At 41.6% G+C, this 25,621-nt stretch overlaps 1 protein-coding gene across 2 annotated transcripts in view; it reads left to right on the plus strand.

The window, feature by feature from the left end:
• pipox (pipecolic acid oxidase) overlaps positions 1-25,621 on the plus strand; it is a 51,302-nt gene that overhangs the window by 5,376 nt on the left and 20,305 nt on the right. Inside the window, exons 2-7 of one of the 2 annotated variants that reach the window (XM_034205894.1) lie at positions 1,280-1,428; positions 9,757-9,970; positions 14,096-14,278; positions 17,285-17,437; positions 20,797-20,946; positions 21,139-21,338. In XM_034205894.1, the coding sequence (XP_034061785.1) occupies positions 1,280-1,428; positions 9,757-9,970; positions 14,096-14,278; positions 17,285-17,437; positions 20,797-20,946; positions 21,139-21,147 (858 nt within the window). In that variant the 3' untranslated portion in view covers positions 21,148-21,338. Of the gene's footprint in view, positions 1-1,279; positions 1,429-9,756; positions 9,971-14,095; positions 14,279-17,284; positions 17,438-20,796; positions 20,947-21,138; positions 21,339-25,621 lie in introns of those variants that run through there. The other variant, XM_034205887.1, reaches the window with a different exon arrangement.

Below are 25,621 nucleotides of genomic sequence, written 5' to 3' on the forward strand. Positions count from 1 at the left end.
AGTTTATTACAAGTATCGGCCGGAGAATTCACATCACAAGTCACAGCAGCCAGAGGTTCTGACTGCACGGGAGGGTTGCCACATCAATTCTGAAGAGCCTCTCTCTTGATAGACCTTTTAACTAGTTCAGAGAGAGTAAACAACATATTTGGGGAGATAGACTAAACAGCTGGGCACACTGGAGATAGCCTCAACTTCTGGAGACACTGAATCACTTGTCTGACCCTTAGGCTCGAAGCCAGCGTTCTCACAATCATAAACCATTTGTGACGGAGAGTTGCCCGGTCATAAACTGGGAATAACAACATAGCTGGAGCAGCACATTCCTTAAGGGAGATAATAGAGTCAGGGTTGGTCATAAACGTCAACAGGCAAAAAGGTTAAATATCTTAGGGAGTAAAGGAGAATTATTCTCTAACACTTCTTTCTGTGTCTCTGAATGCACCACTCATACCAAAGCAAATCCCTCATGTGTGAACCTACTTGGTAAATAAAACCGATTCTGATTCTGAAAGTACACCCATCTCAAAATTGTCCTTAAGTACAATACTTAAGTAAATCTACTTTACATTCCACCACTGATATAAGGTGTGTAACTGGGAATATTTGGTCTGGTAAAATCATATAGCCAGGGTAAGTCATTAAGTAGTTTTACCAACAATGTCTTTGTATGCTAAGCTGTCACAAAGTCATTTAAGTGTTCATGCTGGCATTGTTAAGTGTTTTAGAAATGTTTTAGTGAGAACGCACTCAAAACAGGGAATGGCTAGGGAAAATAGGACATATTGGCCGTTTCTCAATGTCGAGTAAACCTGCTGCAGAGCCACTATTTCAAGTATACTACATCATTGAGTGGCGCTGAAGGACTGTTTAAAGGCATGTTAAATGCCCAGCATTCGGCGCCACTCAATGACGTAGTATACTTGAAATAGTGGCTACTCGACATTGAGAAAACGGCCATTTTGTACAAATTAATTATTCTAATGAAACAGTTTTTAACATATCAACAGGGCTGAGTTTATATAAGCAAAGGTCTTAAGGAAATTGGTTTCTTGCAACTTTATTATTTTTATATGACAAAGAATATTGTAACCTAAAATAACAGGCGCCCTAAAACAGCACCTGCCTCATTGCAAACACTTGATGAACCTTCTTGCTGAGGGGTATTAAGTTCATTAACTGGACTTTTGGATTATTGCTCTCTGGTGGTTTTGCCCATCTGGTGTGTTATTTCCAAATCAAAGTTACTTAAATATGATCTTTTGTTCATATTTTCCAGTTTGTCCTGCCCCACACACGAGGCAGCTCCCATGGCCAAACCCGCATCATCCGCAAGGCCTACGAGCAGGACTTCTACACCCAAATGATGGATGAGTGCTACAAGCTGTGGTCCCAGCTGGAGAGGGAGGCGGGTGTCACACTGTACAGGTAAGCAGTCCGCATTAACACAGAGCGAGAAAAAGCCATTAAACAAAACACAACAAAAGCTTTGCCACAACTAGGGGTGCAACAACTAATCGACTTAATCGATTAAAATCGATGACCAAATTAGTTGCCAACTAATTCAGTCGTCGATTCGTTGGTGACGTCATCACGTGTGTTTTGCGCGCAGTTAAACTCCAACGTTATCGGTCTTTTATCGGTACTGGAGACATTTAAAACGTATGTCATATGTATTATTGCTACATAAACATTATATCGCAGTCTTAGTGTCACCAACTCCGTTTCTAATATGCAATCAGACTACAAAATGCGTCTATGATGTATTTTCGATCTTTCCAATCCAGACGAGATATCTCTCTCCCCCGTCTGTGTGCGAGGGGGCGGGGCAGTTTACACACACGCAGCTGCTATATCATGCATGCAACACACACACACACACGGCGGAGAGAAGCGCTCCAAGGTGTGGTTAAACTTTACCCGTCTTGAGTTGGACAATGCTCGTTACCAAAAGTGCAATAAGAGTTTAGCATGTGAGGGCGGTAACACGAGCAATTTGTCTAAATATTTAGCAAAAGTGCTCCACATTCAGACGGAGGAATGCACCGGGTTCGACTGTCTTTCTAGTAGCTCTGTAGCCCCGTCCACGAGTAACGTTTCCACGTCAGGTGTTATGTATGCTAGCAGCAACACACGGAGTTAACTCCATTATACAAACATGGGTTTATGATTAGAGGAAACTGAGTTAGTTATTTTGTTAAAGTTTCAGCTATTTTGTTTACAGTTCTGTCATCACATTATTTAATACGATTTGTTAAAACACTGTTGTTTCTTTTGTTGTGAAATATTATTTATTTATTTAAATAAAAAGCAATGTTAGTTTTGTTCACAATTTGTTTAGTTAATTTACCTTTTTTTTTTTCTTCAAAAGAACCGTTAAGAGTACCGTTAAAGGACCGGATCGATAAGCACTATAAAAGTAGTAGTATAGTTAAAACCTTAACGCATCACTGAATCACCTCTTGACAGCTTCCATGCCTCTGAATGTGGAACATGGGCTTTTCTCATTTAGCTAAACCTCGGATTTTCATACGCAGAGGGAGAAAGGGTTTGTGTGTTTTATAGATTTCAGTGGCATTAAACTGAGATCAGCATCAACCCTCTTGAATTACTTTTATTTTCCTGTTCAAACTGTATAAAGTTGCGCAGGAATAAGTCCTAAAGTTTGGAAATAAGTTTGCATTTTACCCCTTCCCTTTCCAACATCTCTAAGCCATTGGGTTTTTTAACGTGTTTTCTGTCCGTAACTTTATTCCATACTGAATTTCTCAAAAACTATTGAAAGGAGTGCCACCAATGACTTTAGGATGCATCTTAATAGATTTGGTAATCGACTGATTTTTCTTACGTTTTCAAATCGAGTACTACAGGAATGAGTCTTAAAACCCGGAAATGAGTTTGCATTTCAGTAGTTCCGGGTCGCTTGTCTCAAAGCCAAGAGTCTTTGGTTGGATGTCGGAAATAAGGTCTGTGATTAAGAAATGTTCATGGTAAGTTAAATAAAATAAAATAGGTAATGTTACTAACAAATTAGTTGAATAAACGTCGAACGTTAGCTGCCTTTAGCTTAGCGTTGCTGAGTGAGTGAAGTCATGCAAAAGTGATGAAGCTTGGTTATAGCCTAACGAAAGCTGTGTTCCTCTGGTGATTGCATTTACAATTTATAAAGGTAGTATTTATATATCCTGCTGAACAAAACATGTAAATATCATAAACGTGTCTTTGCCAAAAATCCCACCCTTAATATTCCAATAAACAATGGAAAGATCCCATTTATCTAGTGGAGGACTCACTTGCAATACTAACAACAGGGTCGGCCTACACAAATATTATGTCATCACTGCACCACTCTATTACCTCTGTTTGTTCTTGGTACCAGAGAGCCAAATAACACATTGATGTATTATTCATGCCTCTCCAGGGTAATAGTTCATGGTACCAAGCCACGCCCACATTATGTTCCCCTAGAAACACAGTCCCCGTCCCCCTGTGCACCCATCCGAAGCTCATGACTGATGGGTCCACATCTGAAGGCCACCTGTGCCCTTGGGCTGGAAAAAAGTGTCTGCATCACGATGAGAAATTTCCCAGCGAGGCAGTGTGAGCAATGTCTCCCACTTGTGCTGCTGCCTCTGGGACAGATGGAGCCATCGTAAGAGCGAGAGTAAATCTAAAATCTTTATTTTTCTCCACATACATGGCAACACATGTGATCCAGCAGCTGAGCTAGTGCAACCAATCATCGATTTTGACAGTTTGGACTAGATGAGGTATCATATTTACGATCTTACACTCGCATGGCTTTTCCTGCCTCCGTCACACACTCGTAAACACACAAGCACACAGGGAGACATAGTCATAAAGTGTTGTGATGAATGGCTGAAGTCTTTAGCTGGGGTTGTGTGTGCCTTATGGCGGCTGACAGATGTCAGAGCAGCCTTTAGAAAACACTGCTGGCAAAGGGCAAGTCAACAATCTATCAGGCAGATTACTGAGTTAGACCCTATGTTTCACAACCTCTCACCCTCAGACCCAATAACTTCTCACTGGAGCTTTTGTGATCAGCTGTATTACTGTCGGCTAATGGCATATGATGTCCAGTCAATGTTAACGGACCTTTTTTAAGGTTCCTTCAATATTTTATAGCATATTTTTCTGCCACAACACAGTTCTATTGACATTTCAGTCCGGGTAAGCCAAACTAACTTAAAATAATAAAAGCTACATTACTCATATTATTATGTTTAATTTATAACCGATAACAGGCTCCCTGTGTTAACTTTGACCCATTGCACTTTATAGTTTTGATTTCAATGACATTCTCGTGTTATAATAACGGATTGCAGATATGTCAGGTGCACTCATCAGTTGTATTTTGTTGATGTCCAATTGCTTAGTTCTACTCTGCTTGTTCCACAACTGTTTATTTATTTGCTTTGCTTGCTCTGCATGCTTTGTGTCCTAAGAATGCTAATTATGTTGCTGTCTTTATGGGGTCTTGTTATATCATATCTGTAAATGTTTAACCATCACTAACTGAGCAGTCGAGGTCCTCTCAGCACTTTGGTCTTTGATGTGGGTTGTACACGTAACATGCGTTTATGTATTATGTATTTTATGTATTGACTTGTCACATAAGCACCAAATAAAAGATACAGCACATTTTTCTTAGTCTTATCTTTTTTTTCAAGTGTCTCTTAAACAGCAGTTAGTGGGTGTTCTGACATAGGATATATGTATTAAGATGATTTTCTCTTTCATCTTTTTGAGTGTCCTTTGATATGAAGCATCACAGACCAGCTCGGGCTTACTGAGTACACGTTACTGGCATAGACACCTTTCTGAGTTGACAAATTCAAATTTGTCAGAAAAGTATTGTTTTTATTTTGGAATGGCTTGTAGGTTTGATCTGACTGGTGTTATAACACCAGCATGAGAAAGTTTGCCGTTTTATATTTAAAAAATGTTTCCTCATTCCTCATACCTTAAAAAACAGAATAGGTTATACCGTATATTTCCCCCAGAAGTTTGACAAGGCCAATCCATCTTGCAGATGTTGAGATATTGAACTGGATATGTGTAAATGAATTGGCATTCATCATCTGATGACAATGCGTGTTGGTACAAAATGATATACCAATCGAAGAGTTTTCGACCAAAGTAGTGGACCAACAACACTGCTCAACAAGTCCTCCAACTCATACGACCAAATGGGCCGATTGTTCAGGCCCTTATTACGACCAAATATGTTGTTGCGCTTAATACGTCCTATAATTACGTTTTAAAGTTTTCGCCCTCTAGTGCTCCCGTTGAATGCTAACGCAGGGCTCGACAGTAACGGTTGCCAGGTTACCATTGGCAACCATTCAGAAAAAATGTCAACCACTTCTTGGAATTTGGTTGCCATCAGTGGCAACCACTTTTTAACATAAAGAAATAAGGACAGCAAACAGCAAAATGTGCACCCCAAAATAGATAAATGTTAATTATTTGTTGGATTAAGAGTGATATTTAATTAATGTTGTGACCAGTCGGAACCTGGCACTTAAGTTGCACGTGCATTGGTGTGATTACGGAGCCAGACAGCGATGCACGTTTACTCGCGGGCGCGGTGCACCGTGTGTTTGTTTTACAAAAAATGGCGAAGCAAATTAAGTTGTTTGACTGTGGGGTAAAAAGTTCAGCCAACCCGTCAACATCTCAAACGAATGTTCAAATTGATTCAACTGATAAAGCACAAGATGAACCCGAATGAAAGCAAAGAGAAAATGTGTAAATGTTGTTTCTTACACGACCACTAGAGCACCTCTAGTATTCGTGTAATAAACAACATACACTTTAAAACGTGTCTCTGGGTCGTTTAAAGGGCATGAACAATCGGCCTATACTGTATGGTCGTTTTTTGTAGGAGGACAGGCTGACACTGCTGTACCTACAAATAATAGTACAAATAAATAAATGGAAAACTCAAGTATTTCTTGAACTTAGGTCATTTGACTTTTTTTTTATACAGGAACATGCAAATGGTTTTAATGGGTTTAGTACCTTGAGCAGTCAGACAATTACATTAAAGGAAAACAAATCAGCAGGTAAGCAGAGTTCTCTTAAACTTTTTGAAACTGAATTGATGCTACTAATAATCCATGACACTAGAAAACTATAATGTCGCCTTATCATTTATATTCCGAACTTTACAAAATCAGGAAAGGTTACCCGGGCGACAGAAGCTGGCTTTGGGGACGTGGAACGTCACCTCTCTGGGGGGGAAGGAGCCGGAGCTTGTGCGGGAGGTGGAGCGTTACCAGTTGGATCTGGTTGGGCTCGCCTCTACGCACAGCGTCGGCTCTGGAACCTTACTTCTGGATAGGGGTTGGACTCTATTCTTCTCCGGAGTTACTCAAGGTGTGAGGCGCCGGGCGGGTGTGGGGATACTCACAAGTCCCCGGTTGGGTGCTTCGTTGTTGGAGTTTACCCCAGTGGACGAGAGGGTCGCCTCCCTACGCCTGCGGGTTATGAGGGGGAAAACTCTGACTGTTGTGTGTGCTTATGCACCCAACAGCAGTTCAGAGTATACGGCCTTCTTGGAGACCCTGGAAAGAGTCCTGTATGGGGCTCCTGAAGGGGACTCTTTAATCTTGCTGGGAGACTTCAACGCACATGTGGGCAATGATGGAGATACTTGGAGGGGCGTGATTGGGAGGAACGGCCCCCCTGATCTGAACCGGAGTGGTGGTTTGTTACTGGACTTCTGTGCTAGTCATGGATTGGCCATAACAAACACCATGTTCGAACATATATAGACATTTTTATTGATTGGGATAAACCCCTTGAGATGCACCATCTCGTTTTCAAGGGGGTCCCGAAACGGTGAACATAAGGATGCTCATAAGTGTACGTGGTACCAGAGCACCCTAGGCAGAAGGTCCATGATCGATTTCGTTATCGTATCATCGGACCTGCGGCCGTATGTTTTGGACACTCGGGTAAAGAGAGGGGCGGAGTTGTGAACTGATCACCATCTGGTGGTGAGTTGGGTCGAGTGGCGAGGGAAGCCTCTGGATAGACCTGGTAAGCCCAAACGTGTAGTTCGGGTGAACTGGGAACGTCTGGAGGAGGCCCAAGTTCAGGAGGCCTTCAACTCACACCTCCGGCGGAGCTTTTCGGGCATTCCTGTGGAGGTTGGGGACATTGAACCAGAGTGGTCGGTGTTCAAAGCCTCTATTGCCGAAGCCGCGGCGGGGAGAAGTGGTCTCAAGGTCCTAGGTGCCTCAAGGGGCGGTAACCCTCGAACCTCCTGGTGGACACCGGTGGTCAGGGAAGCCGTCCGACTGAAGAAGGAGGCCTTCAGGGATTTGTTATCCCGGGGGACTCCCGAGGCAGTTGCAAGGTACTGACAGGCCCGAAGGGCAGCAGCCTCATCCGTGGCCGAGGCAAAGCAGCGGGTGTGGGAGAAGTTCGGAGAAGGACTTTCGGGCGGCACCAAAGTTGTTCTGGAAAACTGTCCGACACCTCAGGAGGGGGAAGCAGGGGACCATCCAAGCTGTGTACAGTAAGGATGGGACGTTGTTGACCTCAACTGATGGAGTGTTAGGGCATTGGAAGGAACACTTTGAGGAACTCCTGAACCCGACATCTCCGCCCTCTATGTTAGAGGCAGAGCTGGAGTATGACGGGGGATCGACACCAATCTCCCGGGGGGAGGTCACTGAGGTCGTCAAACAACTCCACAGTGGCAAAGCCCCGGGGGTGGATGAGATCCGCCCGGAAATGCTGAAGACTCTGGGTGTTGAGGGACTGTCATGGTTGACACGTCTCATCAACATTGCGTGGAAGTCGGAAACAGTACCGAAGGAGTGGCAGACCGGGGTGGTGGTTCCCCTTTTTAAAAAGGGGGATCAGAGGGTGTGTGCCAATTACAGAGGCATCACACTACTCAGCCTCCCCGGGAAAGTTTACTCTAAGGTACTCGAAAGGAGGGTCAGGCCGATTGTCGAACCTCAGATTGAGGAGGAACAATGCGGATTTCGTCCTGGTCGTGGAACGGCGGATCAGCTTTTTACTCTCGCAAGGATCCTGGAGGGGGCTTGGGAGTACGCTTATCCGGTCTACATGTGTTTTGTAGACTTGGAGAAGGCGTATGACCGAGTTCCCAGGGAGTTACTGTGGGAGGTGCTGCGGGAGTATGGGGTGAGGGGGTCTCTACTCAGGGCCATCCAATCTCTGTACTCCCAAAGCGAGAGCTGTGTCTGGGTCCTCGGCAGTAAGTCGGACCCATTTCCGGTGAGGGTTGGCCTCCGCCAAGGCTGCGCTTTGTCACCAATCCTGTTTGTAATATACATGGATCGGATTTCGAGGCGTGGGGGTCTGCAGTTCGGTGGACTAAGGATTGCACCACTGCTTTTTGCAGATGATGTGGTTCTAATGGCTTCATCGGTCTGCAACCTTCAGCACTCACTGGATCGGTTCGCAACCGAGTGTGAAGCGGCTGGGATGAGGATCAGCACCTCCATATCTGAGGCCATGGTTCTCAGCAGGAAACCGATGGACTGTCCACTCCAAGTAGGGAATGAGTCCTTACCCCAAGTGAAGGAGTTCAAGTATCTCGGGGTCTTGTTCTCGAGTGAGGGAACAATGGAGCGTGAGATGGGCCGGAGAATCGGAGCAGCGGGAGCGGTACTGCAGTCGCTTTACCGCACCGTTGTGACGAAAAGGGAGCTGAGCCAGAAGGCAAAGCTCTCTGTCTACCGGGCCATTTTCGTTCCTACTCTCACCTATGGTCATGAAGGATGGGTCATGACCGAAAGAACGAGATCGCGGATACAAGCGGCCGAGATGGGTTTTCTCCGCAGGGTGGCTGGTGTCTCCCTTAGGGATAAGGTGAGAAGTTCGGTCATCCGGGAGGGACTCGGAGTTGAGCCGCTCCTCCTTCGCGTCGAAAGGAGCCAGTTGAGGTGGTTCGGGCACCTAGTTAGGATGCCACCTGGGCGCCACCCTAGGGAGGTGTTCCAGGCACGTCCAGCTGGGAAGAGACCAAGGGGTAGACCTAGGACCAGGTGGAGGGATTATATCTCTTCGCTGGCCTGGGAGTGCCTTGGGATCCCCCAGTCAGAGCTGGTTGATGTCACCAGGGAAAAGAAAGTTTGGTGCTCTCTGCTGGAACTGCTACCCCCGCGACCCGACCACGGATAAGCGGGAGAAGATGGATGGATGGATGGAAAGGTTATCTCCCTGCAAAATCAACCAACAGCTCTCTTCTATACATAGCCTTATTTTCTTTCCATTCTCTGGCAGTTTAGCAATAATACAAAACAAATGACTGTTTGTATCATATTACCAGTGATAAAGCAATACTACATTCATATTGAAACGTTGGTATGCTTTTTGTTTTTAATTTCAAAGCATTTACAATCACACAATTCACAAGGTCAGAATGTGGTAAAAATCTACCTGGACTGCCTTGTATCACTGTAAGGCTTCAGGTAAACATGAAATTAAAGCTTTATATTGCAGTCAAGGGTGGATTTCCAAAAAATGATTGTATTTTACTAGTGAAATATTGTAAACTTAAGTACCTTTTTTTTGCTAACACTTTTGTATTAAAGAACTCTGAACTTGACCTCTTGTAGTCCTTTCTATCTTTGACTGTTGTAATAATACAAGTATTTTTGCTTGACGTAAATCTTCCTGCAACATTAGAATTAACAATGCTTCCATGTGTCATGACCATTTCCAACCAAGTTCTTCCTCTCCTCTCAGACAAACAGGCCTCCTGGTGATGGGACCAGAGCACAGTGACAGTTACCTGCTGTATAAGAACACCATGGAGAGGAACAATGTCCCCATGGTGATTCTGACCCCTGAAAACTTCAGCCAGCACATCCCCAATGTCATCCTTGCTGAGGGAGATGGAGCGCTGGTGGATATAAATGCTGGAGTCCTGTATGCTGACCGTGCACTCAAGACTGTACAGGTACTGCACAGAAACTGCTGATTGAGCATTGGGCATGTTTGCTTAGGGTACTAAGTCAAGGCCAGTCATGAGTTCCATTTAGGACATGATGTGGACCTAGGACAGAGTATAGGGCTTCAATAGTTAGGAGCACCAGGCAGTGAAAGTTAATTTTTTGCCACACTTTTTAATAAGGTGTTTTGCTAGCTTACTAGCTTATATTTTCTCTATATCCTACCGTTAGCTTTAGCCTACATTCCCAAATAAATGTTTCGTACGCATGTTTTTACTGTATAAAGATTAACCCTCCTACAGTATTAAGCTCTCAAAGGAGACCGAGCACTAGAGCGCAATGTGCAGTGAATGAGTGAGAGTTACTTTTTTGCCACACTATCTAATAAATCATTTTGCTAGCTTACCTTTTTTCCAAATCCTAACGTTAGATTGGTAAACGAACATATCATCTGACTGCTTCTGTTTCTTGACCTGTGTGACATTTGTATTAAATAATATTGCAGTGTTTGGATCTTAACCACTATTCGGCAAGTGCAATGTCATATCTGACAGAACTGTTGGACAGTGCAACAGTAAAATGAAATCCAAGTTGGGATTAGCTGTACTTGTCTTTTAAATTGCCTATATGAATGTAATCATTACTGTGATTGAAGTCCAATCAAGAGTAATCATGGAGGTCTAGAAATTGCATTAAACTTAAAGATTTTGTATCTTGAGTTTCTTTTTTTTCTTTTGTATTATACTTTCCTTGGTTAACATTAAAATGCACAATTGATATACATCCTCCACATTTTAAAAGACCCGGACCTTTCAGATAGATTAGCCAGTGTACTTTCAAAAAAAACATTTAGATAAAACATAAAACAAACGTTGTGTCTGTTCCAGGGTGAAGGCAGAAAGCCGTGTCTTGACTTAAGAAATCCGTGCCATGCAACATTTACAAAATAACTCGTTAGAGAGTTGGGCAAGATGTGGATAATTGAACATATTTTATGCCCATTGTTTTAATCTAATAATAGCGCACTCCAGCAATAAATTCACATTACTGGACTGTCAGCACTGAGGAGAGGCACTGGAGGAGAACAGAGCCCTCCATGGCTGCCAGGTCAAGCACAAAACTCTGCTTTGTTATTTCAGTGAGGTGCCATTTTCAATTGACTGGACAGATTGTTCAGCCGCTCTATTGTGAAGCAGCAGTCAATTATACATTAAAGCTTGTAGTGATAGATGTGTTGTAGATCCGTAGATTATTTCCTTGTGCATTTTCATGCCTTGACTCTTTAATAGCCTCTTGGCTTTAGTATTATATCCTAATAGATGTCACTATTGATCCGTCTTATTTCATTATCTCTGGTTTCTTAATGTGTTCTTTCTCTCTTTTTGTGTTCTCTTTCAAAATAAACTCAGGGCTGTCAGCTCAAGTCTGTGTGATGACCACACACCAACCTTCTTTAACAAGTCACTGCAGTGATGTTGGCTAGCTTAACTTTGCACTGTATGTGACACACAAAAGCCAAAGTCTATGGGGTTTTTTCCATTAGCTTTTAGTTTGGCAAACATTAAGCTCTGTGGCAAACAAACCTTTATGACTAACATGTTTTTTTTGGCAAGAACACTTTAAGTTGTAAATGCAACAGCCAGAAATAAATAACTAACATAAGGCTATAAATGAACTTAACTTAAATGGGGCGAAACCCGCAAGCTGGTTCAGGCAGTCTACTCGAGCAACAATTATACATTTACACGTGATGCTCCTCGTTCCTCTTACAACAAACCAAACATATTCTCCTAAACTTGCCGCTCTATTTATGCTGCCTGCCTCGCTTATACTGCCGTGCAACTGCTTCCACGTTGCTGCTGCTCGCCTGCCCCACCACCACCCCAGCTTCAACCCCAGCATCCACCTGTAGGCTCGGGGGGAGGGTTATCTAATCATCACTCTTTGTAAATCTGTGTAGTGATGAGGCCCGAGGCTAGACGCCAAACTCAAATCATATGCTGCTTCTAATAAACATATCAACGAGACAAGTAACATGTAATGTAATGTCTGACTGAACTAAGCTAAAGGCAGACTTGTGTTCGGCTTGATGATGTTCAATAGTTTAAATGAGTCACTTGTTAACAACAGCTATTTTTAAGAGATATATTAACTTTCTAACCAAAAACTCATTTATATATCATTGACTTTGAGCAAACCAGAAGTGCCAAAATTCTAACTCATTCACCAGTTAGCCTTTAGACTAACTTTGCCTTCCCATGCTAGCGGTATGGCTAAAAATGGCTATTGAACAGCTATAGGAGTTAGTGAACTTATGGGAATAGTGAGAAGTGTTTAACTGTACTGACAGGCAGCTGCACCTGCAAATCATATTGTTTCTTGACCAGGGTTTACAAACAATTAAAAGTTTTGTTATTTAGCTTAATAAGTGTGTGTACCGATGCACGCTGTGGAAGTACAGCGCCACTTACAGGCCCGGCATATGTACTACAGCACAGCGGCGCCGGATTCATTTCACAAGTGGGGGGGGCAAACAGTGCGTGTGTATGTGACATACTTGCCAACCCTCCCAATTTTCAGGTCATATTTATCCCGCATTTCTCCCGATTTCTGACTAAATCTGATTTGTGATTCTCTACCTGTTTTATTCTAACATAACGCTCCAAATGTTACTGTTTCCACTCGGACTTTAATACAGCTACACCATTGTTTGGTTTCCATGGTAACACGTCTCTTTAGTAGCGCGCGCAACTGAAAGTCTGAGAGGGTGTTCAGCATGGGGAGGAAGATAGTCACAGACAACAGAACAAGAATGGACAACTCTACCCTCTGCTCACTCCTTTCCTGTAAATTAAACTATACAGGTCCAGCCCACACATATGACAGCGCAGTTGCTCATTCCATCACTTATTTTTTCCTGCTCAATACGCTCTTGTTTGACGAGCTGAATGTTGACTGGTGTTTGACTGAAGTAAGCGCACTTTTTTTGAACACACTCTCTGTGAAAATGAGACTTTTCGTGGCTGTCCAGGAGGCTTGGGCACTTTTTCAAGTTATTAACTCCGGTATTTACAAAGCTGTCATCTCCACATTTGGAGAAAGTTACAAGCCGTTTGACAGCAGCAAATCTGCATATTTCACAGAAGGCTCGTTTAGTGGTTTTGCAAAGAATTAACCACTCTCTGTTTTTGTACCATTCTGCATTGAAGTACCTTTCTTTTATTTACAATTAGCTGTGCAGCTTTACCCGTCTCAATGTCCCGACAACAAACCTCCACGCAGTCGGAACCAGCCGGTTTCGGTTCAACGATGCCGGCGGTTTTGACAGTCTCAGCTGTCGCAGAGCTGCTGCTTTGGGGTTCATCTGGCTGCGCTGGTTCTATGGTTGAAGGGCCAGGCTCCGGAGTTGTGGATGTCAGGGATGTCACATTGAAGTTGCTGAAGTTCAGTTTTGTTTGACTGTATTTTATTTTCTTATGCGCTGGTTCTTCTGACATGTTTCAATATCAATAGCTAAGTTTATCTATCTAGGTTAACGGCTGACACAGAACAATGAAACAAATAAACAAATGTAAGCTTTTTTATTGTTTTTTGGTTGTAATGTACATGGATAGCCTACATTTCAATGGTGTGACAATGTCCTCTTTGATTGGATTAAAATGTACATATTCTTCCTGTTATGTTTGCCTGCTTTATTTGACCTAATGCAATATATGAGCCTCTGTCGCTGCCTGTAGCTAATGAGATTGTTTTATCATCTCCTCAATTTGCAAAAATAACAAAATATACACAGCTAGATCAGAACGCGTTCTTTTTAGATGCGACTTTAGAGTAGAGGGGAATTATTGAAACGGGATGTACTGTTCCGCAGCATCCGCCGCTGCCAAAATGTGGAGAAGGGCTGTAAAGCGGGGGCCCAATGGCCCCCCTGCTTCTGCCGCCCCTGCTACAGCATCTCCAGCGGGTCGAGCGGTCTTGTGTGGACGGACACATTTATTGAGCCGAATCCGTGTGGACAGAAGACTTTTTTGATATCGAATTCTCTTCATTTTGGTTTTCGTTTCCATGTAAACGGAGCCTTAGTTTCATGATATCAGGGAAGTAATAAGTGTTCTGTTGTTCTCTCTTCCCAGGGGCAGTTTCAGAAGCTGGGTGGGGTCATAAGAGACAAAGAGAAGGTGACGGACATCACGCCTGGCCCTGTTGTGACAGTTTCAACCTCTGCTGGTGTGTATCGAGCCAAGAGCTTGGTGATCACCGCTGGACCCTGGGCTAATAAACTGCTGGCCCACATTGGATTACAGTTGCCACTAGAGGTATTGCAATAATGGTATATTATATTATAATAATAATACATTAAAGTTATATAACACTTTTCGCATAGACACTTTCATAGAAGCATACATCATAAACACACAAACAGGAATACAACAAATTATACGTAGCAGCATTTAACATACACAAATAAGATAAGATAAGAGGTACTTTATTGATTCTGGAAAAACATGTGTAACGGCCCCTACACACGGCGGCGTGCGTTGAAGCTTGCCGGCGGGCTTGTCTGAAGCTAGACCAACAACCAATCACATGAGTCTCCCGCCCCGGACACACAAGCACGCGGTTTGATTGGCTAGAGCTTGTACTGGCATATGATTCGATTGGCTGACGCTTCCGTCGAAGCTTCAAAAGTAGAACATTGCTCTACTTTTGAAGCGAGCAACGCAAGCAAAGCAAAGCTTTGCTCCCACAATGCAGTTTGGCAAAGCGTGATGTCACCCCATTCAATGGGCAGAAGCGTTGAAGCTTCAACGCACACCGCCGTGTGTAGGGGCCGTAACGACACACAGAGTTAACTAAATTATACAAACATGGGTTCATAGGCGCTTTCACACCATAGTACTTTTCCAACTTCAGTTCCGATATAGTTCCGAAATGTTGCGTTCACACCAAAAAAATCTGTAACAAAAATGAGTTAATGAGAACCTTTTCACCCCCTTTTCCGTCCCTGCTAGAGAGCAGGGGCTTTCGTGGGAGAAAAAGGTTCCTATTTCTGATTGGCTGGGCGGATTGCAAACTCCCAAAAAGTTTTGTGAAGCCGCCATTTTATTATCCTTGCATTAGCATTATTAGCATTAGCCCAGCGCAGAAACGCAGAGAGACTGACTTATGGCAACACAAAAGAAAACATGGGAGCGGTCGAGATGAGGAGGTGTCGGCGTTGCACGTAAAAAATGTCGGCGTTGCACGTAAAAAATAGAAGCTGCTGGGAGTCCCAGCAGCTTCTACTGAAGCCAGTCCCCAACTCCGGGGACTCCGGGTGGCAGTATACGCCGTGAAGTTGTTTGCGGCCTGCCAGTAAACCCAAAGCAAAAGAAGAAGAAGTGACGTCAGCGGCTTCATTTGCCTAATCCTCCCTCAGGGACTTATTCCGGTGTGAACGCGATCTGTACTTAGTTCATGAGAACTAAAGAGTTCTCATGAACCTTTGTGGGAAAAGTACTGCGGTGTGAAAGCGCCTCATGATTAGAGGTAACTGAGTTATTAATTTTGTTAAAGTTTCAGCTATTCTGTTTACAGTTCTGTCATCACATTATTTAATACGATTTGTTAAAACACTGTTGTTTATTTTGATGTGAAATATTATTTATTTTATTTAAATACATTTGTTTAGTTAAAAGAACCGTTAAGAGTACCGTTAAAGGACCGGATCGATGAGCAGTATAAAAGTAGTAGTCCAGTTAAAACCTTAACGATCCGAATAATCGATTATCAAATTAGTCGTTTGTTGCAGCCCTAGTGTAAAGTACATACAATTGTTTTTTTTGTACTCATTTGTGCGTGGGGAAAGGTGTGAATGTGTTGGATGTGTGCATCTTTCATATATTATGGCTCAGCAGAATAAGCCACACATTATAAACTACGTTATCAACTTGCCCATCTCATAGCTAATATTATCACTAGGATGCTGCCTGTCCCCACTAAATGGCTTCCACATGGCACAGAAACAAAAACATTACTCCTCCATATGTAATCAGCTCAGAGGCCTTAGTCAGCAAGGCACCCTTTTCCATCTTGCAAAATGCCACACAGCCAGAAAAGAGTAGGTGATGGGAAAACAAGCAGACAGCTGTTAAGAGTGAAGAATTGGAGTTGATATTGGAATTGCATTATTCAGGCCAGCAGCAGGCTGGGGGGGCCTGGGGAACGGCATGCCTGAGTGAACTGGTAGAAAAGTGCAGGCTCTGAGCACGCCGGAGCACTTCTGTCTGTATTTGTATCGTCCCCGGGAATGAGTGCACGGCCGGTTAGTTCATTACACTGAAAGCTCCTGAACAATGTGACCTTATTACTGCCAGCCTCTGATGGACGTCATTTGTACAACCATGTGTACATTTCATTAAATCCCAATTCTCACTTCACCACTGCAGAGCTACTTTTGTAATTGCACTTCTATTAGAGAGAATAAGAGATGAGGAGGATGGAGTAGGTGTTGTACTATAAGGTAAGCTTGCAAGCTGCTAATGTTATGCCAGTCAATCAGTTCTAAGGGCCTTTCTGACATCTATAATGAACATTAATTAGGGACCTTAACGCACTATAACAAATGCAAATAAATTAAATTACCACTTTGTACCCCAGCTTCCCACCATGATTCCAGCGTGGATTTAAACCATGAATTATGACAGTGAAAAGGCAAAGCAAGCTAAGGTATCCGCACAAGCTAATGTATTGCTCTGACTGGAGACCACTGGACATCACTTAGAACTTGATATGACAAATGTTCTGCATGTATACTAGTATTTAGTTGTATACCATGACATCAAAACATATGAAAAACTCTTTCCCTAATTATAATCAGGTTTCTGTGCCTAGTCCCTAACCAAAAGGATACTGGCCAACAGGAGATCCTTTCCAATAACACTAGGGGACAAACCTCGTTGTCCTCATTCTGGGAAAAATAAACATTTATATTTATATATAATATATATAAGTTTATCGATGGACAGGATCTCTTAATGTGTCATTATGACAAGAGGAATCCTTAAACAATACATAGAAGTTTGAGCCTATAGCATTGAATCATAACATTAAAAGATTAGAAAAAGGACATTTTATTATTTTCTTCATAGTCATATGTTAACAGACACTGACAAACAACCCCAATGACATAATTAGTTATTTTGTTTAGAGGATGTGTTGTGTTGGTAGGCTGTCCTTGTAAAACCCTTTCATTAAAAGGATGCACAGTAAACACTTCGGTCGATCATTCAGTCTTTTAGGAGGACATGGTATTAATGATTTTCTGGTTTTCACTACTCTAGGTGGAGAAGATCAACGTGTGCTACTGGAAAGAGAAGGTTCCTGGAACATATGACGTGAAGAAGCGCTTTCCCTGCTTCCTGCTGACTGAGGGAGAGGAGTCTGATAGGCACATCTACGGCCTCCCGTCCAACGAGTACCCCGGCCTGGTTAAGGTATGTCTGACTCTCCTGAAGCGAATCCCTCCTTTATGTGCAGACCCATCAAATATTCATGGTAATAATATGAATTGGACTGTATTAATGATGATTACATTTTTAATGCAGTTTGTCTATCGGTTTTTTAGATGATCACTTGACTTCATTTTTTATACATTATGTGTACCCTGAAGCAAACCCAGCTTTCTTTATCTAATTAAAGGGGCCCTATTATGCTCATTTTCAGGTCCATATTTGTATTTTGTGCTTCTGCTGTAATGTCTCCATGCTCTTGTGTTCAAAAGCTCTTTATTTGTCTCATATGTGCTGCAGCACCTCTTTTCACCCTCTGTCTGAAACCAGAGCCCAGTCTGCTCTGATTGGTCAGCTGGCCAGCTCTGTTGTGATTGGTCAACCACTCAAGGATGTGTCGCAAAGGTCCCTGACCTTAGCCTATCGTGTACAATGTGTTGGAGCGCAAACCAATATAAGCGCGAGTATAACAAGGAGTCCAATGGAGGCGTTCAGGCAGGGCGAGAATACTCCCTTCGGAAGGAACTTTGGGAATTTAGCCTTTGCAGTCTATTTACATGCACAAAAACTTCCTTAAGACCCCAAAAAGCATAATGGGACCCTTTTGTCACACACACACACTAGAGCATTTTATTTTTCTTATGATATATCCCATGATAGAATGCCAAAGTATGTGTTGTCTTATAACCATAATATAATTTAACTGACCATTATACAGACATATTTAGATATACATTATTCATTATTTTATAATCAACTTGAACCTGAAAGGTTTTGACTTAAATAACAACTATATGAACAGTTCAGCTTGAATTCTCCATTCACTACATTGCGGGGGTTTGCAACTATGGCAGCATATAAGGAGCATATAAGCAGTTAGCTATTGTTACCTAAACCAAGCAACCTTTCGAGTCCAGCTCAGGTAGTGCTTTATAGGTTTTCATTTTCAGATACAGCTTACAGTTTCTTAGTTTTAGATATATATCTTGTTGTTTGGAGGGAGGGCACTATATTTGTTGGTGGACTAACAAACAGGTAATTGGGGCTGAAAATAAGAAACTGTACAGAGAGGGGAAAGGACACACGTGCTCAGAACGTTACAGAAATGAACATCCCCTTAGCATTTGAAGGGAATCGTTAAACCACATTTTAAATGCATCGTCTGTCAAATATAAAATAAAAACAGTAGCACTGTTGTTTGAAGCCATTCCTCTGTAATGTGGGCTCATTCTCCTGCTCAAAAATAAATCTTCTTATTTATTTAGCCTGTCTCTAGAACACTGCTTTAGGTTTTTCTCCGATTTTAGAAAACCTGAGGTGATTTGTGATTTATGTATCCATCCTTACTTTTGGTAACTTGGTTGAGTGTCGAAAAAGTCCACAATGAAAACATTTAGGGGGCTGAATACTTTTTTATAAGCACTGTATTCTATACAATATAATTCAATTGGCAAAAAAAAATTATGTTTATGTATTATTATGAAATAATACTTTTTAGATTTTGTACTGCAACCGAAAATAAATAATATATTTCTATACCAAAACATTATTTATTTAATTGATTTGGTGGCTACAACTGCCCTAAAGACTTCCATTAGGAGATATGCCGCACTTTCCAAAGGAATGCAAATATCTAAACAGAAATGTGCCAAAACACACGAAGAAACATCTTCACCAACTTGACAGCACAGGCACAGCATTTGGAAAAAAATCCGTTTTCATTGGAGATCTGCCGTAAGCGAAGTAGCTAAGGTAGCTAACCTAGTCATTTAAAATATATTGATGAAACAAAAAATAAAAACAAGGTCAAAAAGCACTCCGGTCCCAGCTGTGTGCATAACTTGTTGTGTCCCTCTTTCTATTGTGTTTTGAGCTTCTTTGTTTTATTGGCAGGTTTTTGTATTTGGAACGTTTCATTTATGCAATGCTTTTAGCAAACGCTCCACACGTTTCGCCAAGTTAGTGAACGTTTTATGAATGTTGTGCATGTGTTGTCAAGTGGGTGAAGATTTTTCTTAATTTGCATGTGTTTGGGCACATTTGTGTTTTTATATTTGTATAGTTTTAGAAACTGCAGCTTATTCCTTCTAATCTAAGTGTTCTGGGCCTTGTAGCACGTTCGCACCGGTCCGACACTGTAATGTAACTCTGCTCCCTCAATATGAATTGTTCAGTATGACAACATTTTCCTGGAATGCTGCTTTTGAGAATCACATTGCCACGGTAGAACGATTGCAGTCCAATCATAAATAACAATCCATGCCGCAAAGTCAACTGTAAAATATGATTTGTCCTCCCTCTACATCAGATTAGTGGTGGGGGTTGTGCTGGGCTTCATGTCATCTGATAGCACATCTCTATTTCTGGCGTTATGGTGGGGCAGCAGGAGCTCACAGACTAATAGCAGACCACATGCATAGAAGAGAGGGGTGGACAGATGGTAATGCCACGTCACATTATCCACTGAGACGCAGTCACCAAAGCTACTGTATGTCCCAATGTTGGGACCATTTTACATCATTGGGAGAAAAAAATTAAAATGAGGCAGGAGAAAAAAAAGTGTAGATCCTTGCGGGGTTTTATGGTTTTTGCTGCTTGGACCTGACAGAAAAACATCAAACCTCTTTTTTCTCCCACTGCCTCCTCGCTGTACTGACAGGAGCCGCTTTGGAAGTATGGAGTGTGTGAATGACAGTCACTCCTCCTCGCTTTAACACAAGTATTAATAAGGGACATGACATGTGAAACGCATTATTTCCTGCCTTTTTAATTAACTCTAAATAAAATATTACCTGATGACATACTAATACTCCTTCAGCTGTATACACAGAGTATTGGGATTCTGTCCTCATACAATACTCGTTACTTTAAAGATTCACTTTTCTATAAGGTATGTTGTCCAATTTTCTATGAGACTCATGCATTCTATTTGTTGTGCTTATTTTCACATTAGATGGGCGTAGGGCGTCAAACTCTTTTTGAACACTTACATTGAATTTGCTTTTTATTTTGTAGGTATTTGAAACCAGTGCAGACTGGGCTCTGGTTTCAGACAGAGGGTGAAAAGAGATGCTGCAGTATGAGAAAAATAAATAACTTTTTGAACATTAAAGCATGGAGACATGTCACAGTAGAGGAACAAAATACAAATATCAAACATGAAAATGAGCATAAGATATCCTCTTAAAAATGCATGCAAAAACTTAAAATGTAATAAATACTACTATAAATAGAAAAACTGAATATAGTTAGATGGTGTTATACCATGAACAAAGAAAGCATGGTTGCAAAGCTTTTGCTGTTTCATGGAGAAACACATTTTAATGATGTCATTGTGTGTGCAGATTTGCTACCATGTCGGAGGTGAGACAGACCCAGACCACAGAGACAAGCAGACAGACAGGTCTGATATCGGCATCCTCCAGCGCTTCGTAGCCCGCTGTTTTCCTGGCCTCATCCCCGAGCCGGCTGTGGTGGAGAGCTGCATGTACACGGTCAGTCAGCACAACATGGACCACGCTCATTAAAAGTGATACTTTAAAGCTCTCCTATTATGCTTTTTTAAGGCATATATTATGGGTCTCAGATATATACAAAAATATAAAAAAACATGTCTATGAAGTGTTTTGCTCAAAATACTAAACAGATCATGCGTTTTAGACATCCCTCATATCCCTCTGTTTCAGGGTCCTTAGCTTGAAAAAAAAAAAGATGAGGGGGAGCTAATGCCTGCTCAGAATTCTACCGGAGAGAAAGCTAAATGCTGCAGGGGCGGACTTGGACTGAAAATCAGCCCGGGAATCTCACCCAGCCCAGCACGTGAATTGTCAACGGGGGGGGGGGGGGAGAGCCTCGCTGTGGAGAAACGGAGTTTCGTCCCGAACGTCCCGATGGCCAGTCCGCCACTGCCGTGATGAAATGCCATGTCATGTTCCAAACCACATCACGGATTATTTCTGAAACAGTATCAAATACTCAAATGCTTTTTCTCTTGTGGGTTTACCACAAGGTGAGTCCCTTTTTATATTTCTTGCTTTTTTAGCATATTTCTCTCCAGTAGGCTACAGGTTAGCTCTGAGTGTTAGCAGGGTTCCTGCGGGGTCTTAAAAAATCTTACATTTGATAATCTGAATTTAAGGCCTTAAAAAGGTCTTAAATATGACCAACAAATAAGAAAGGTCTTAAATATGATTTAGAAGGTCTTAAAAATTATCGGATTTGAAAGGCACTTCTGTGTTGCGATAGCGTCTAAATGTGTTTTGGGGGAAATGTCCGGGCTGTAAAGTAACCAGTACGGTAAGAGCCTTTCAGTTCCCCCCAACAATTTGTATTGAAATAAATCAACATGGAACCAGTAATCACTAACTTTGTTTCCTCCGGCCCCTTATTGGAGAACACCCAGCTAGTAACTTAGCAACCAAGCTTCAGCTAGCAGCAGTCAGAAACTCATGTCTCTTCGAATCTACTTACAAATAAATATGGGGAAGTGTAAATTCAACCGTATTTGGTTGGAAAACATCACATTTAGTGCTTGGTTGAAACCAGTGGAGGGAACGTGTTTGAAGCCCGCTGCACCTTTTGCAAAATAAATTAGCGTTTGTTTTGCTAGTGCAGCAGCTCCCGCAACAACACCGGGGGACCTCCGGGCGACGTTTGGGTCTGCGTCAACCCTAAAAGCGGAGATGCTGTAGACGCTAAATACCGTAGTTAAACACCAATCATACAACAGCAACGATGAAAGATTGTAGCCAAGGCAGCAGGGCTCTGAATATAGCTCTTGTCACTCTCTCACACACACACACACACACACACACACACACACACACACACACACACACACACACACACACACACACAAGGGCTGCTCGATTATGGCAACAATTATGATCACGATTATTTTGGTCAATAATTGATATCACGATTATTAAATACATTGACTTTGAAAACATCCATTTATTGAACTTTAAAACAAATAATAATTTGAACAGTATCTTTTTAACTGTTGATTACCCTGAACGTATAATTCAACTGAAAAACCAATACAAAAATAAATTAAATAAATGATACATTTAAAGGTGGGGTAGGTAAGTTTCAGAAACCCGCTCGAGTGCACTAAAATTTGAAAGTACACAGCCGAAAAGAATCCGCCCCTTTCTTCAGACTTCCTTACAGAGCACCTCCTCCAACACACATGAACGCGCATGACGTCAGCAGACTGGTGAAAGTGGCCGCCTGTTGCTGGCGAGTCATTGAAGTACTGCTGCAATGCACGCCCAATGAGGGCACGAGATACATTTGTGCGTGCACGAGATGGAAGGCTGACAGACAGGGCGGTCTGTCAATCCAATAAATACTGTAATACTGTAAAAAGCACGACCACTTAAGATATTCATTGCTATCGGGATGTTAAGAGCATTCCATGGAATATAACAAAAAGTGTATCTCGAGCCGGTTTCTGAAACTTACCTACCCCACCTTTAAATAAATAATATCAAAATAATAAATACCAATAAACAAGATCAACAAATATTTTGGAGCGCACTTCCACAAGCTACTAAACATATATAAATATGATAAATAAAAACAAATTAGACTAAAATTAATTAGATCAGATATGTTCTATCTAGTGAACTATCACAACCTAGCAAAGCAAAATAATCGTTTTTTTCGATTATGTTGTTTTCGTAATTGTGGCAGGCCAAAATCGTAATTGCACAGCCCTAACACACACACACACACACTTTTTGTCTAACACGCTAACACAGTTCTGTACTGTTATGCTGTTATGTTCAGTCATTGTTCTTATGTTGAACATGAATACATTTACTTTGTAAGTAATTATGGGACGTATTTCTTCTTTCATAGCAATTTTCCTTCATACTTTCTTGCCATGAAATAGGTCTTAAATTCTATTCAAAGTGTTCTTAAAAAGGTCTTAAAAAGTCTTAAATTTGAGTTGGCAAAAACCTGCAGGAACCCTGGTTAGCGATGCTTGCTAATGTAAACAAAGACCATATTACGTCCAAAACAGTCGGGCATTGTTTCTGATAGCAACGTTTCTGATAGTGCCGTAGGTCCGCATTGCCGATATTACGTCATGTCGGCAGCAAATCTGGATCAGCTCCGTTGCACCCCCGCTTTTAGAGATTTGGGTACGGAGGAAAAGAGAGAGGGTTTTATTTTCTTACACTTTGTGAGTTCACTGACACCCTATTTTTTGTTTTATTTTCAACACAAATTTGTTTTGTTAATTTTTTTTCAAATGCAAAATACCATTTGTAGGCCCATTATCTCTCCAGCTCCACAAAAGTCTATTCGAAGTGGTATTTTAACACATATGTGGCATGCTATCAAAATCAGTCACGAAAGAGGAGAATCTTAGCTTTCTGATAATATCCTTATTGTGTTTGTTCTCCAAATATTCAGCAATATATTTTACATAATGAAATTAATATTACTAAGACAGGATTATGAGAAAAAGGCGTTGAAAGTTTGTTGGAAAATGCCTTACCATAGTTACATTAAGAGGGGTATCAGGGCATAATATTGTGGGGGCATAGTACCCCTCGCCCCCCCTTAGGTCCACAACTGGATTAGCTATGATTCTGGAATCTTTTTTTGTCTATAGCTGGGGGGTCAAACTAAATGTCATCGTGGGCCACATCAGCATTATGGTTGTACTCAAAGGGCCGGTTGTAACTTTCAATCTCAATCTTTGTTTATTTATATAGCACATTTAAAACAACCTTGAGTTTGACACCCCTGGTCTATAGCCAAGCTTGTTAGCAGGCTATACCTCTCATAATGTTCAACTTCAGCTCATTGTTCACAGAGTCATGTATCGTATCGATGCCTCGAGGAAGAGAGTTGGTGAGGGTGTGTTTCATATTCTGAAAGCTAAGACTTTAAAAAAAATAATTAAATCAACCTAAACCCCAGATTTTTCACATCAATCCTCATTTATCTCGGAATGCAACCGTTGCAACATCCAACTGATTTTGCTAGGGCGGGTCATATCTATATATGACCCGCCCTAGCAAAATCAGTCGGATGTTGCAACGGTTGCATCTACAATTATTGTACTTTCTGTGATTTGAATATGGCACTTGTCCATATTGCAGTTTTGCTAACATGTGTATTCATTGTGCGGCCCTATACACAGCAGATACTGTGGGTCATCAGGAAATATAAAAAAACTAAAAGAACGAACCTAAGGGACCAAAGAAATCTCCCTAAACTCGCTTTTAATTTTGATCACTGCTCAGGATAAACACCAGGAAACTACTTCCTTGTATATAGCTGCCTTGTTACAGGAAGAATACAAGATGGAAGTTTCTTCTCTTCAACAATATTTTAAGTTCAGCAGCAGAAATAATTGTCTCTTTGGCGCCGAAACGTTCCCAACATTCACATAGCTATGTTCCGACATATATTGACCATTTATGCAAAACAGATCAACTTTCGCGAGAATAATTCACATCTCTAGTCTTAGTAAATAACCGGCTAAATTGAAAAGTTGCCCCTAATGGGTAATTAGTTGGAGGCTGAGCAACCATCTCCAGATTGATTGGTGTGAAAGAAGCACAGTTTCACTTTCTCCCTTTTTCTTCTTGAGATGTTATCTAAACTTTTCTTACATTAACAACTGTATTTGTGTAATGGGAAACACCTTTTGATGACTTCTAACAACATACTTGAGTCAGTTTTATCCCAAAATACTCCTCACACATCTTCTTGACCCTTAAATGGCCATTCAATATTTTAGAAAATTAATTGTTTCTATTTTCTACATATCACCCTTATACCCATATTACTCTGTTATTACACTATTATTACACCTATAATACAGTGATATTACGCCCATGTAACGCTAATATTACACTGTTATAAGACCCATGTTAATCCCATGTAAATGTGCTATTGTAAGGGACACTGCAGCTTTTGGAGTCACTAGACTGTTCATGTTATCTTTTTTCTTTTTGTCCTGCTGTAAAACCAGTCAGAATAATAATAATAAAGAGTTAATAATGTGTGTATATATAATAGCAGGTGGGTTCATTTTTTAAAGAGAATATGAAGAGCATGAGTTGCTGGCTGTGTGTGTGTGTGTGTGTGTGTGTGTGTGTGTGTGTGTGTGTGTGTGTGTGTGTGTGTGTGTGTGTGTGTGTG

Source organism: Gymnodraco acuticeps, unplaced genomic scaffold (assembly GCF_902827175.1).
Source record: "Gymnodraco acuticeps unplaced genomic scaffold, fGymAcu1.1, whole genome shotgun sequence".
In the NCBI taxonomy this organism is placed as follows: Eukaryota; Metazoa; Chordata; class Actinopteri; order Perciformes; family Bathydraconidae; genus Gymnodraco; species Gymnodraco acuticeps.